This window comes from Oncorhynchus kisutch, linkage group LG2 (assembly GCF_002021735.2).
Source record: "Oncorhynchus kisutch isolate 150728-3 linkage group LG2, Okis_V2, whole genome shotgun sequence".
NCBI lineage: Eukaryota > Metazoa > Chordata > Actinopteri > Salmoniformes > Salmonidae > Oncorhynchus > Oncorhynchus kisutch.
The window spans coordinates 76,402,211-76,417,924 of record NC_034175.2 but is presented as its reverse complement, the minus strand read 5'-3'; the positions used below and the strand labels follow the sequence as shown (position 1 = coordinate 76,417,924).

At 43.2% G+C, this 15,714-nt stretch overlaps 1 protein-coding gene across 1 annotated transcript in view; it reads right to left on the bottom strand.

The window, feature by feature from the left end:
- LOC109881272 (integrin alpha-V) overlaps positions 1-8,832 on the bottom strand; it is a 69,030-nt gene extending 60,198 nt beyond the window's left edge. The window contains exons 1-6 of the mRNA XM_031801624.1: positions 8,309-8,832; positions 7,934-8,064; positions 2,857-2,948; positions 2,209-2,323; positions 1,982-2,043; positions 1,357-1,402 (exon numbers count right to left, since the gene is read on the bottom strand). Coding sequence (XP_031657484.1) covers positions 1,357-1,402; positions 1,982-2,043; positions 2,209-2,323; positions 2,857-2,948; positions 7,934-8,064; positions 8,309-8,472 — 610 coding nt within the window. The 5' untranslated portion in view covers positions 8,473-8,832. The remainder of the gene's footprint in view (positions 1-1,356; positions 1,403-1,981; positions 2,044-2,208; positions 2,324-2,856; positions 2,949-7,933; positions 8,065-8,308) is intronic.
- Between the last annotated feature and the right edge of the window lie 6,882 nt (positions 8,833-15,714).

Below are 15,714 nucleotides of genomic sequence, written 5' to 3'. Positions count from 1 at the left end.
AAATCCCCAGTCTGTGGTAACCACACAGCAGCTAAATCCCCAGTCTGTGGTATCCACACAGCAGCTACATCCCCAGTCTGTGGTATCCACACAGCAGCTAAATCCCCAGTCTGTGGTAACCACACAGCAGCTAAATCCCCAGTCTGTGGTAACCACACAGCAGCTAAATCCCCAGTCTGTGGTATCCACACAGCAGCTAAATCCCCGGTCTGTGGTAACCACACAGCAGCTAAATCCCCGGTCTGTGGTAACCACACAGCAGCTAGTATATATTGTGCAGAGACAAGACCAGGCTGGCACAGCACCCATTCAAATGTCACCCCTCCTTATTCCATTCAATTCACTCAGTGCCTACCCAGCATAGCAGCAGCCAATGAGCCGTCCTGTTAAAAACATATTTGTCGGTTTAAAAAAAAGGGCTGTATTTGCTCATTTGTCTAGCAGCACACCTAAAGGAAACACGATGAACTAATAACAACCTAGGGTCAGCAGAAAACAAAGTGTGGTTAACTGAAACGGCTGTTAGCCTGGGACTAACAAGGATTGGCCTGATTTACTCTAGAACACTGTAGAGGTTGGGGCCAGCCCTGGGTTCAAATACTATTTGACAGTGAACAGAAATTATCTGGGCTTGATTAAGTTTGCTTGGCACAATTTAACCAATAGAATAGTCCCAAAAGTGCAAACCCTCCCCACCCATCTAGGCGTTCCGAAAGCAAATGCTCAAAAGTATTTGAGAAAGATTCCAAAATGTAGTATTGGAACCCAGGTCCACTCTGTTGGGTGTGGGGTTGGTGTTGGTGCAGTGAAACAAGGGAGCATTGTAGAGCTGTGACTACGGAGCGGCCCCATTTCATGGGTATCACCCAGTAAACCCACAGAAACAGCGACTGAGTTGGCACCCTGCCACCACATCAGATAATCCCCTCTCAGCACCTTCTCAGCTCCCTCTCATTAAGAAACAGGGTTTCTAAAAAACCTCTCTCTCTAAAAAAAGGGGGGGCTAAATACACAATATATTACAGAACATATAGTTTTCTACACAAACAATGAAAATAGAGTGTAAAAATCACTCGGACACTTCCTAGTAACAAGACTTTCTTTACAAGAATTCACCAGCAAGCCCGTCTCATGACTTCAGACTACTGCTCACTGCATTGACAACCACAGCTATAGTTAGGCAGTCAGAGCATTACCACAAATACACTGCACGCCTCATCTCAGGGGAGAGACAAACAGAGCACAATGTGTCTGTCTGATTATATCCTGTAATAGTGGACCTACTCAGTAAATATATAGAATTACACATCACTTACCTGTTCAGTACATATATAGAGTTCATTACACATCAATTACCTTGCCAATAGAAACTACCAGGGCCTCCGACAACCACCCTGTTGTTCTGTTGGGGGGGGAGAGAAAGAGAGAGAGAGAGAGAGAGAGAGAGAGAGAGAGAGAGAGAGAGAGATATTATTATTGTGAGAGAGGTTTGAACTTGCAACCTTTCGGTTACTAGTCCAACGCTCTAACCACTAGTCTACCCTGCCGCCCCAAACATCAGTCCTAGCTTGTTATTATAAAAATGTAATTCAATAATGTTTTCAATCAGATTTTTGCTTTCAAAAGCAGCTCTAACATAGAAGAAACATGTGAGAACTAATGAATTTCTACCGTGCTGATATACATTATAGGGAAACAGAAAAACCAAGTATCGTAAGGACCCTGGGTTTATAAGCGCGGATATCGACACCACCGGTCGAGCATGCTTTCGCGGCACAGTCGATAGCGCGCTGGACTTCGGACTAGAAGGTTGAGGGTTCGCGACCTGCTCCCTGCTTGTTTCATTACAGTATTCTAACAAAGCCATGGTATAATTCAGCAATAAGGTCCGAGGGGGTTGTGGTGTATAGGCACAACGCAGAGTTTTTAACGTTTTAATTCATCTATTGTTGTATGGAACACTGCACAGTAAAGTACACACCTTGACAAAGTCAATACTGAATCCAGCCTGACAGAATCCTTGCCTTTCTGGGGAGTTACCATCTGTTCAGAGTAACACAAACACAGAACGATTTAATCATCTCTCAAATGGTAGACCATGTGGGGTTATTTATTTAAAAGATATTAGGGTCCCTATCCTGGACCCAAATAAGGTCTAATCCTGGACCAAAATGTTTTTTTTCTCTCGGCTAGTTTCACGTCACTTACCAGATCGACAGGGAGAATACTCCACCACCTCTCCTCCTTTCTTCAGGAAACACGTACCTACAGGCTCTCGCTCGGATAAGCTGAACGTGCTCCACTGGTAGAGAGGAGCACAGGCCTGAGACAGAGAGACACACAAACACCTCATGAGTACATCAACGACAGAAAGGCCGCGTAACAGAGACAAATACCCGATTTAAAAACTGGAAATCCAGACTAAAGTTCTAGGAATCTGTCTAGCTAGCGCACTCAAGATTGGGTTCTGATAACGGCATGTTCACCGTCTGACTGTACTGAGATAAGGACATGACACTCACCAGGATGTGTTGACCGTACTGAGATAAGGACATGACACTCACCAGGATGTGTTCACCATCAGACTGTACTGAGATAAGGACATGACACTCACCAGGATGTGTTCACCATCTGACTGTACTGAGATAAGGACATGACACTCACCAGGATGTGTTGACCATCTGACTGTACTGAGATAAGGACATGACACTCACCAGGATGTGTTGACCATCTGACTGTACTGAGATAAGGACATGACACTCACCAGGATGTGTTGACCGTTCTGAGATAAGGACATGACACTCACCAGGATGTGTTGACCATCTGACTGTACTGAGATAAGGACATGACACTCACCAGGATGTGTTCACCATCAGACCGTACCGTGGCTCCAAACCACTGGTTGGACTTGAACTCCATCTGGACTCCGTCTATATTCTCACGATCATCTGAAAGAGAAATCATTGTGGGGTTTTAAATGAAGAAACGCCACCTCTTTAAGGGGCGCCCACCCTTTTAAACAATAGCTACTCTACAAATGGTGTCATTTTCAATTGGGAACAATGTTTTAAAACAGTCTGCAACTGGTTATGAAAACAAGCCGTCCAGGTCGTCTCTCCCCGTTCTCTTCCATTTTGGTGACTAACGAAGACGCCCCAGAATATCCACAGAGAAATAGACTGGTAGATATTTGTTATTCCTGATCATTGATAAAGTGCATCAGCAGCTTTCATCGTCCTCCTGATCAGAGCCTGGAGATCAAACTACATTTTTCCCCTAGAGGAAATTACTCACAGGCAACACCCTATAACAACCCCTGTATAGCAAATACCGATCTAGCTGTGACACACACACACACACACACGCCACACGTGCGTGCGTGCTTGTGTTCCTCAATGAGGACAGCTGAACCTATAAATGACCTGTACTGTAGGTCCCTTAATCACCAGACTTCCTATCAGACTGCTCTGTGGTTAGGGTTAACAACGGTCTTCTGTCGTCTCGCCACGTGTAAACCAAGTGAGACTACGGTTAACATTGTCTTTATATGGGGTGTGTCGTGTCCATGTGGAAATGATCACATCTTTGTAACAAACCTGAAAAAGATCAGATAGGACCAAAACAATTGCAAAGATCGTTCTAAATATCCTGTTAGCTGCACAGGTAACCTTTTACATAGCAGGTGTAGGAAAACACCTGAGAGGAGACCCTGCTTTTCTTTTTCAGGGGAAACGGAAGTCAGGTTGAAAATAGTGGATCCCTAAAATAAATTTAAAAAAACAGAAACATCCACTTTCTTCCGACTCCGCAGAGAGTAGCTGCTACGTCGCTGGTATCAAAATACCACGTAGCTGCTACGTCGCTGGTATCAAAATACCACGTAGCTGCTACGTCGCTGGTATCAAAATACCACGTAGCTGCTACGTCGCTGGTATCAAAATACCACGTAGCTGCTACGTCGCTGGTATCAAAATACCACGTAGCTGCTACGTCGCTGGTATCAAAATACCACGTAGCTGCTACGTCGCTGGTATCAAAATACCACGTAGCTGCTACGTCGCTGGTATCAAAATACCACGTAGCTGCTACGTCGCCGGTATCAAAATACCACGTAGCTGCTACGTCGCTGGTATCAAAATACCACGTGTGTGTTGAGGCAGAGTTGAAGTGGCTTTATTGAAACTTTATTCTCAGAGCAGAGCAGAGATGACATATTACTGTAGACATAAAGACTTAAAAAGGAAAGATACACCCATTTTCAAATGTTATATTGTTTTTTTGTACATCTGAGTGATGTTCTATCTATTCCCTGGGGTCATGTTTTCATGTCTTGAGTTATTGCCGTTCAAGCGGACAGAAATCCCGTCTGGCACGACGTAGCGCCGTGATAAAGTCTCTCTACACTGGAAGTTTATAAAAGGAATACGACGTTTAGATGGTGAAAACGTCCATCGTACACGACAGATTTAAATTCTGAAAGATGTCAGAATGGGGGGGGGATTTCTTCTGCCAAATGTTGTTGTTGTTGATATTCCTACCTCGGGAAATGTGTAATTTAACAGAGGGTCCACCACATTTCTCCTATTTGTCTTCATCTTCGGTCCAAGGTGACGTTGTGAATGTCAGACTCCACTCTGTGAGGCACATTGATCTACAGGTTCTATTGTGTGTAGCTCTGTGCAGACACAGGGAGAGAGTTCTATTGTGTGTAGCTCTGTGCAGACACAGGGAGAGAGTTCTAGTGTATACAGATCTGTGCAGACACAGGGAGAGAGTTCTATTGTGTGTAGATCTGTGCAGACACAGGGAGAGAGTTCTATTGTGTGTAGATCTGTGCAGACACAGGGAGAGAGTTCTATTGTGTGTAGATCTGTGCAGACACAGGGAGAAAGTTGCATCTCTGACACACGTGGGAGGATACTCACTACCCTTCCGTGAAAACATACCACAGAGCTCTGTTCCTGTTGAACCATGACTACAGCAAAACTCATAGGAACAACAGCTAGCTCGAACCCAGACTAGAGCACCAGTTAGAGGAGTAACATCCCAGCTCCTGTCTAGCTCTAACCCAGACTAGAGCACCAGTTAGAGGAGTAACATCCCAGCTCCTGTCTAGCTCTAACCCAGACTAGAGCACCAGTTAGAGGAGTAACATCCCAGCTCCTGTCTAGCTCTAACCCAGACTAGAGCACCAGTTAGCTGTCCCCTCCTCTAGCCTGGTGACTAGAACCTTGGCTGCACCTGGTCACACATTATACCCCTGGGACCTCTATATTTATACTTAATCTAGAGACTGTCTGGACAGCTGTAAATATATCTGTCAGTTTAGCCTGTCTTACCCCGAGGAAGACTATGGACAGCTGTAAATATATCTGTCAGTTTAGCCTGTCTTACCCCGAGGAAGACTATGGACAGCTGTAAATATATCTGTCAGTTTAGCCTGTCTTACCCCGAGGAAGACTATGGACAGCTGTAAATATATCTGTCAGTTTAGCCTGTCTTACCCCGAGGAAGACTATGGACAGCTGTAAATATATCTGTCAGTTTAGCCTGTCTTACCCCGAGGAAGACTATGGACAGCTGTAAATATATCTGTCAGTTTAGCCTGTCTTACCCCGAGGAAGACTATGGACAGCTGTAAATATATCTGTCAGTTTAGCCTGTCTTACCCCGAGGAAGACTACGGACAGCTGTAAATATATCTGTCAGTTTAGCACATCTAACTGTGAGAAAGACTCAGTGCCCGAAACATTGGTTCTCCAATAAATCAATGGGAGTAATTAGTTGGCTCTAATTGTGACTTTTAAAAAAATATATGAAAAAGGTTTGCCTGTCCACCAAGAGTAGACTGACAGAGCTGGAAAACAATATTTCATCTGACTGGGACAATCCAGGGAAGAACAACCTAGTGGTTAGAGTGGAGAGGAGGCAAGGGTAGCCTAGTGGTTAGAGCATTGGACTAGTAAGCGGAAGGTTGCAAGTTCAAACCCCCGAGCTGACAAGGTACAATTCTGTCGTTTTGTGTCCAGTACCCCCCCGACCCCCTGACCCTAGGCTGCTTTAACACTAATCTAAACCAATGGCTGAGGCAGCCTCCCCTCACCTCTCAGTCTGCAGGATGACGATCAGCCATCACAAAGGCTCCCATTGTAACCATGTCGACACTTACGGCATCACAATAAGACCAGGAGGCCCCTCAGGCACTGACTGGCAAACCACCATAAAAATTTCAGCAAAGGGAGGCCAATATGGCTAAACCATGACATGGGAAACATATTTAGCATTTATTCCAACTTTGGAGTTGTTTCCGAAGTGTTACGTGCAGAGTTTAGTTCAGACTTGGAAATATTCACTTTTCTTCTCCTTTCCAATAGTCTAGACTACAGTGGGCTTAGTCACGGGAATAAGGAAGTCATTTAATCTGTAGTTAAATCTGTGAGCAAAATCATTTTACTCTTAGGCTAGCCTAGTGGTTAGAGCGTTGGACTAGTAACTGGAAGGTTGCAAGTTCAAACCCCTGAGCTGACAAGGTACAAATCTGTCGTTCTGCCCCTGAACAAGGCAGTTAACCCACTGTTCCTAGGGCGTCATTGAAAATAAGAATTTCTTCTTAACTGACTTGCCTAGTTAAATAAAAGGTCAAATACATTTTAAAATTAAATTAAAACACAACAAACAAAAACCAAGGCTAGAAGGCAAATGATCAAAGTTGCACTGATAAAGAGTGGCACAGGATAAACTGAAATACAAGCCCATGTTCTCCTAAATAGCTTAATGTGTGTAATTCATGGGGCTTGGTTTTGCATTGTGTGTGTCTGTTAGTTTGTTTGTGCTGGGACAAACCCATAAGATGTGCTATAGTGTAAATATTAGTATATGCCACGAGCCACGTCTGTCTACAATGGATGCTTCAAGAAATAACAAGTTACTGACTCATATGCCCCATGTTATAATGTAGAGCAGACAGTCCTTTAAAGGTACTGGGACTCTCCTCCCCCCTCAGTCTCTCTCTGGATCTGCCCCCCCCCCCCCCTCTCTCTCTCTCTCTCTCTCTCTCTCTCTCAACTCAAGGGGCTTTATTGGCATGGGAAACATGATGATGTTGCCAAATCAACTGAAATGGATAAACAAACGTGAAATAAACAATACAAAATGAACAGTAAACATTACACTCACAAAACTTCCAAAAGAACAGTGTACTTTCCCATGTCTATATACAGTGTTGTAATGATGTGCAAATAGTTAAACACAAGGGAAAATAAATCAACATAACAGTCTGCCTGTCTGCGTCTCTGCCTGTCTGCGTCTCTGCCTGTCTGCGTCTCTGCCTGTCTGCGTCTCTGCCTGTCTGCGTCTCTGCCCGTCTGCGTCTCTGCCCGTCTGCGTCTCTGCCCGTCTGCGTCTCTGCCCGTCTGCGTCTCTGCCCGTCTGCGTCTCTGCCTGTCTGCGTCTCTGCCTGTCTGCGTCTCTGCCTGTCTGCGTCTCTGCCTGTCTGCGTCTCTGCCTGTCTGCGTCTCTGCCCGTCTGCGTCTCTGCCCGTCTGCGTCTCTGCCCGTCTGCGTCTCTGCCCGTCTGCGTCTCTGCCCGTCTGTGTCTCCGTCTGCTTGCGTCTGTCTGTCTGTGTAACTCTTAAGCTTAACATTGAGCATGTCTGCATATCTCCAATATAAGCTTCCTAGAAGAGTGAACATCTGCCTTTGCTCCGTCTTACATCCTAAAAACACTTAACGTACCTCATAAAAAGGTCATATTTCACATAGGTATGGTTCAACCAGGTTTTTTAATGTGGACATGACCCTTGACTGAAATAAATGGTCTTCACTTTGAATACCAATCTATCGTGGCCCCCTTCCTGTTCATCACCATGTAGAAGTCGAGAAAGGGGTCAAATCAATGAGATAACTTGTTTTTGTAACAGACATACTCTACTCACCAGTATTGTCAAACTGTACTTGGGTACAGTCACTACTCTTCTGCCATGGGCAGGTATAGACTGCCCCTCGCTCCACCACTGTAGAAGCTGAGGAGGTGTTGGCTCTGGGAGCTCCTATAAGAATGTTTGACCTGAAGAAGAGAAAACGGGCTTAAGTCTAAATACATGAAAACATGGCACCGCACCTATTCTTCTACTGTAGCCTATTAGGGTCGTAAAACAAAGCTATGTCACATGACGAATAGAATACATATGATATTTATTCACATTAACAATAGTATAATTCTACTTTCTCTCATCATAGTTCAAATAAGGCTAATAGCCCCTACGGCAAAAAAGGCAATAAACATATATTATTATATAACTCGATCTTACTGCTTATTATTTGGCTGGAAAAAATCCACAGCAAATCCAAAATAACTTCCTTTAGGACCAGAGAATACATAGGGCTTGTCAATATCCAGATTGAAAGAGGTTGTCCACTGTAAACAGGACAGGATCAAAGCCAAAGATAAACCAAGTTTGCGACGTCTTTCCATCCTGACTGCTAAAGATTCAAGTCTGTAGCCTTATTAAACACGGGGTGTGTTTTAGTTTTTGGCGTTAAGAGCTCAACTGCAATGAGTTCTCCTTTCTTTTTGTAGTCGTTCTAATGATGATACACCGAGATCCCACACTCCATTTCCATATATCCGGCGCCAGTTCAGTAAACCACTCCGCTAAACAGTTTCACTGCTTCACCAGCATTACCAGGAAAAGAGTCCAATTCGAATCAACTCGTATCATCAATCGTACAGTTCATGCGATTCAACGTAACAAATCTCTGTACAACGTAAAACAAAAAAAATACAACCTCGACAGCCCCCGCGTTGTGTTGTGTTACAGCAACACTCAAATATATATATATATATATATATATATATACTTCCGGGTCAAGGGAATTTCAGAATTGTTCTAAATAAAAGTTCCCCACATATTAGTAGAAAAGTGTTATTGTCATGTATTTATATTCACGATATATGAAAAATAATTGTCTAAACATTAACAATGATTCATATGTGTTCCTATTTAAGTGACATTTGCATTAAATGTGGGTTTTAAAACATGTTCCAAGCCGGGACAAATAAATGCCCCCAATTCAATACAACGTATATGAAATAGACATTGGTTTATAGAAAGACAACTATTATTCTAGGTGCCAAAGTAAAAGTGGAGTCAGTTGCGATTTCTCACTATGATCTGTAGAATCTATTTATACATGGTGTTATTTCATGGGTAACTGAGACCTATACGCCCAGCAACACTTTCTACTCCACCTAGTCCATTGGTCCCAATGCAATACACTACAGACCTATAAATTACATATTGGCTAAGTGTCCAGTGCCTCCATTTTAAGATGTTTTATCAGTCCAGCAGCACTTGCTCTGAGCTTGTTTTTTGTTCAAACTCACCTTTTTTTTGTATAATAGGGGTTAGTCTCTGATTGGTTGGGAGTTAACTCTGTTAGCCTGGGGATCTGGTTCCTCTTCCTAACATCATCTGATGACATCATCAGAACAACATTCTATTTATCATTAGTAGACTGTTAGTAGACTGTACCCTGGTTTTATGGACACACAAACAATCATTTTTCCTGTACAGTGCAATTTGTTTGTGCAATACAACAAAAATACAGTAAGACTTTTCTTTAAAATTACATTTTAAAATTGCATCCTTGAACAATAGTACCAGTAAATTAACAAATAAATCATACAATTAAAATAATATATAGTTTTTTAATTGTCATTGTATACTTAAACTTCAGCCATTTCTCAATGTGCTCCACCTTATAATATTCATTATCTTGTATAAAGTAGTCATTATTTTTAGTTTAGATTTTTTTTTTAAGATAATTTTTTTACATGATGCAAAGCTGCAAGACAATATTCATTTTATATCATACACACAGCGTTTTACCGTGAACTTTTATTTTGAAGACACATTTCTAAAACCGGAAGTCTTAAAGCTGCTGCCGTGACGCTATAACGCTATAATAACCGTCAAAAACCCAGTGGTAAAACCCGACAATGGTTCCAATCTTTTTTTTCATCGTTCATTTTTGCGTCTGTGATTTGTAGGTCTACTTTATATAAGGTCTGTGTCTGACGTGATGTTTTGATACGGATATCAATATATTCGCCTCAATTTTCTCAACAATATAAAAATGCTAAATAACAACAGAGAAGTCCTCAGTAAAACTACAAATTCCTTGCATGTCATCTCTACCGACACTGTCAGATACCGTTCAGCAGCGCGATCAGAGACCAGCAGTGTCCAACCCATGACCTTCTTATGTCCCCTTAGCTAGCTAGTTAGGAGGTAGATCAAAACATCATGTTGTTTAACTGAGCCTTAATCATTGTTTGTACAATATGTCGACTTTAGTGCCTTTCAAACCTTAGGGCATTTTTTGAAGGATGCTGCATAAGAGCATTAAAAGGGGAGAAGACCGCTAGAAGTCTGGCCATGTGGAGAAGAGCAGCTATAGTGAGGGGTAATTTACCGGTTTGGTCAGAGCCAGCATGAGGGATAAAGTTTATCCTGCCTCCTTGAGTAAAGCTATTAAGCTCAGTTTGAGCATCTTAGCAATACAATATATTCTATACAGCTGTCAACATTCTACAAGGAAAGAGGCACTTAATTATGTAATCATTAACCGGATTACCCCGGATACTAGACTTCGAGGATACTAGACTTCGATGAGGGATAACTCAGTTCTAGAATGTTGTCATTGATGAGAATGTTTGAAAAAAAAAGAATCCATTGACATTCAGAATGTCCACATCCAGTCTGTATTTTAGTTTCATGACTAGAGACAAGTCTACAAAAAGGCACAGTATGTATTTATTCAGAGTGGTACATGCATTCACACAGCCTTGATTTCTTCCCACGATATGATCGAAATCACAAATGATCAATTAAAAGTTTATGGAAAAACTGCACTTGTCCTAATGTGAAAAGTACAGTTTATTAAATATTCTACAGGTGTAATGTCATCAATCAAACTTAATTTATATAGCACATTTCTTACAACTAATACATTTTAAGATGTTCAAAGTCATGCATTGAAAGGCATGTGTCACTTAACATCCTTCCTGATGGCAGGTCTCTATAGGTGACCAGGGTATTCTCTCTACCACATGTGAATGTCTCCATGGAGCTCATAAGTGGAGCCATGCAACCTACTTTGGCGGTTCACAGTATCGGCTGTATGGGTGTGGAATGAGAATAGAGGAAGCTAGCTGAGCTCCCAACCAGGGGCAGTCAGTGGAGGACCTGTACCCGGCAGAAGACTACAACTCTCTGTCCTGAGAGCCCACAGAGGAGGATCTGTACCCGGCAGAAGACTACAACTCTCTGTCCTGAGAGCCCCCAGAGGAGGATCTGTACCCGGCAGAAGACTACAACTCTCTGTCCTGAGAGCCCACAGAGGAGGATCTGTACCCGGCAGAAGACTACAACTCTCTGTCCTGAGAGCCCACAGAGGAGGATCTGTACCCGGCAGAAGACTACAACTCTCTGTCCTGAGAGCCCACAGGGGAGGATCTTCAGTGGGTAAGGAACCCCCTCACGGGCAGGTTCAGTGGAATGACAAGTCTCCATGAACCTGAGCCAGAACAACCGCTACCCCTCCCTGTCATCCCTGTCTGTACTGGACATTATTAAAAAACAAGGGCACCTGGGGCATGCTGGCATCCTGGCTGGCATGGCGCTGTCGATGGAGCAGCAGGAGGCTATAAAGGAGGCTATACCGTAGGATATACCGTAGGATAAACAGGAGGCTATACCGTAGGATATACCGTAGGATATACAGGAGGCTATACCGTAGGATAAACAGGAGGCTATACCGTAGGATATACAGGAGGATATACAGGAGGCTATACCGTAGGATAAACAGGAGGCTATACCGTAGGATATACCGTAGGATAAACAGGAGGCTATACCGTAGGATAAACAGGAGGCTATATCGTAGGATATACAGGAGGCTATACCGTAGGATATACAGGAGGCTATACCGTAGGATATACAGGAGGATATACCGTAGGATATACAGGAGGCTATACCGTAGGATATACAGGAGGCTATACCGTAGGATATTCAGGAGGCTATACCATAGGATAATACAGGAGGATATACAGGAGGCTATACCGTAGGATATACAGGAGTCTATACCGTAGGATAAACAGGAGGCTATACCGTAGGATAAACAGGAGGCTATACCGTAGGATAAACAGGAGGCTATACCGTAGGATATACAGGAGGCTATACCGTAGGATATACAGGAGGCTATACCGTAGGATAAACAGGAGGCTATACCGTAGGATATACAGGAGGCTATACCGTAGGATATACAGGAGGCTATACCGTAGGATATACAGGAGGCTATACCGTAGGATATACAGGAGGCTATACCATAGGATATACAGGAGGCTGTACCGTAGGATATACAGGAGGCTATACCGTAGGATATACAGGAGGCTATACCGTAGGATAAACAGGAGGCTATACCGTAGGATAAACAGGAGGCTATACCGTAGGATAAACAGGAGGCTATACCGTAGGATATACAGGAGGATATACAGGAGGCTATACCGTAGGATAAACAGGAGGCTATACCGTAGGATATACCGTAGGATAAACAGGAGGCTATACCGTAGGATATACCGTAGGATAAACAGGAGGCTATATCGTAGGATATACAGGAGGCTATACCGTAGGATATACAGGAGGCTATACCGTAGGATATACAGGAGGCTATACCGTAGGATATACAGGAGGCTATACCGTAGGATATACAGGAGGCTATACCGTAGGATAAACAGGAGGCTATACCGTAGGATAAACAGGAGGCTATACCGTAGGATAAACAGGAGGCTATACCGTAGGATATACAGGAGGATATACAGGAGGCTATACCGTAGGATAAACAGGAGGCTATACCGTAGGATATACCGTAGGATAAACAGGAGGCTATACCGTAGGATATACCGTAGGATAAACAGGAGGCTATATCGTAGGATATACAGGAGGCTATACCGTAGGATATACAGGAGGCTATACCGTAGGATATACAGGAGGATATACAGGAGGCTATACCGTAGGATATACAGGAGGATATACAGGAGGCTATACCGTAGGATAACAGGAGGCTATACCGTAGGATATACCGTAGGATAAACAGGAGGCTATACCGTAGGATATACCGTAGGATAAACAGGAGGCTATATCGTAGGATATACAGGAGGCTATACCGTAGGATATACAGGAGGCTATACCGTAGGATATACAGGAGGATATACAGGAGGCTATACCGTAGGATATACAGGAGGCTATACCGTAGGATATACAGGAGGCTATACCGTAGGATATTCAGGAGGCTATACCATAGGATATACAGGAGGCTATACCGTAGGATATACAGGAGGCTATACCGTAGGATATACAGGAGTCTATACCGTAGGATAAACAGGAGGCTATACCGTAGGATAAACAGGAGGCTATACCGTAGGATAAACAGGAGGCTATACCGTAGGATATACAGGAGGCTATACCGTAGGATATACAGGAGGCTATACCGTAGGATATACAGGAGGCTATACCGTAGGATAAACAGGAGGCTATACCGTAGGATAAACAGGAGGCTATACCGTAGGATAAACAGGAGGCTATACCGTAGGATATACAGGAGGCTATACCGTAGGATATACAGGAGGCTATACCGTAGGATATACAGGAGGCTATACCGTAGGATATACAGGAGGCTATACCGTAGGATATACAGGAGGCTGTACCGTAGGATATACAGGAGGCTATACCGTAGGATATACAGGAGGCTATACCGTAGGATAAACAGGAGGCTATACCGTAGGATAAACAGGAGGCTATACCGTAGGATAAACAGGAGGCTATACCGTAGGATATACAGGAGGCTATACCGTAGGATATACAGGAGGCTATACCGTAGGATATACAGGAGGCTATACCGTAGGATAAACAGGAGGCTGTACCGTAGGATATTCAGGAGGCTATACCGTAGGATATACAGGAGGCTATACCGTAGGATGTACAGGAGGCTATACCGTAGGATATACAGGAGGCTATACCGTAGGATATACAGGAGGCTATACCGTAGGATATACAGGAGGCTATACCGTAGGATATACAGGAGGCTATACCGTAGGATATACAGGAGGCTATACAGGAGGCTATACCGTAGGATATACAGGAGGCTATACCGTAGGATATACAGGAGGCTATACAGGAGGCTATACCGTAGGATATACAGGAGGCTATACAGGAGGCTATACAGGAGGCTATACAGGAGGCTATACAGGAGGCTATACCGTAGGATATACAGGAGGCTATACCGTAGGATATTCAGGAGGCTATACAGCAGGCAACAGTTGGACAGAGCACCAACCCCAACCATGAGGAGAGAAGGTTGACGGCCAGAAATTATAGAGCAGTGGTTAGGGCCAATCACGTTCCTCCGTCACTGCTAAAAATAAAAAAAACACTCCTCAGATCACAGTCATTGGATGGTGGGACGCAGATAACAAAGAGGAGGGCATTAAGGCATTCCACATGGCTACAGGGATGGATGTGCAGGAGTCAGGGCTTTGCGGTCACAGGGTCTGGGATCCTTCAGCAGTCTTACTTGCTGAAGGGCCCAGTTATCCCTGCCTGTACCTGACATGGTTGAAAAACAAGTGAACAATTAATAAATACCACACACAAACAACAGAATAGGTTATGTTGCATTCAAGTTTTGCTAAAAGCAGCCAACTAAAGTAATGTAGTAAATGTAAGTTCAATCACAAAGGTATTTTATCATGGACACAGTGGGAGTTTTTTATTTATTTAACTTTTATTTACCTAGGCAAGTCAGTAAAGAACAAATTCTTATTTACAATGACGGCCTACCGAGGAACAGTGGGTTAACTGCTGTCGTGTCTTTGGCTATGCCGGATTAAGTGATATGACATGCTATTCTATAAAATAATTTCTCTGTAATTAATATTACCTGATTGAGGTAATCATGTAAATGTAATTAACTAGAGAGTCGGGGCACCACGAAATAATATCTATTGAGCTGTTATCTTCAGAATAAACTCTTAAAGACGTAGTCATATTTTACATCAATATCAGTCAATATCAATCGTCATCTTAATTCAGTCTCATCTGAAAGTTCTTGGTTATCTGCACAAACCCTGGCTAACAAGTTGAATCAGCAATACAAAATTGGGTTTAATTATTTATTTACTAAATACCTAACTAATCACAGAGAATTACACATACACATATTTAATCATAACTTGATTACAAATTACGTCATAAAGGAAAACGTCCCTAGCGGGCGGAACAGATATGACAGCTTGTTGTACAAAAGAAAAGGGGCTGGGTTTGAGTGAAAGAGCGGGAAGACTGAGGAACAAAGGGAAGAAGCTGTGCTATCGTAAATACAGTGTCTTATGCATTCTAAATTACCGCCCATTTGGAAAAGGAAAATGCAATAAATATTTACTCTGAGCTGTGCTTCCCATATAGCTTCAGAAGACCTAGAAACACCTGCTGATGCTCGATTCCCATATCACTTCAGAAAACCTAGAAACACCTGCTGATGCTTGCTTCCCATATCACTGCAGAAGGCCTGGAAACACCTGCTGATGCTTGCTTCCCATATCACTGCAGAAGGCCTGGAAACACCTGCTGATGCTTGCTTCCCATATCACTGCAGAAGG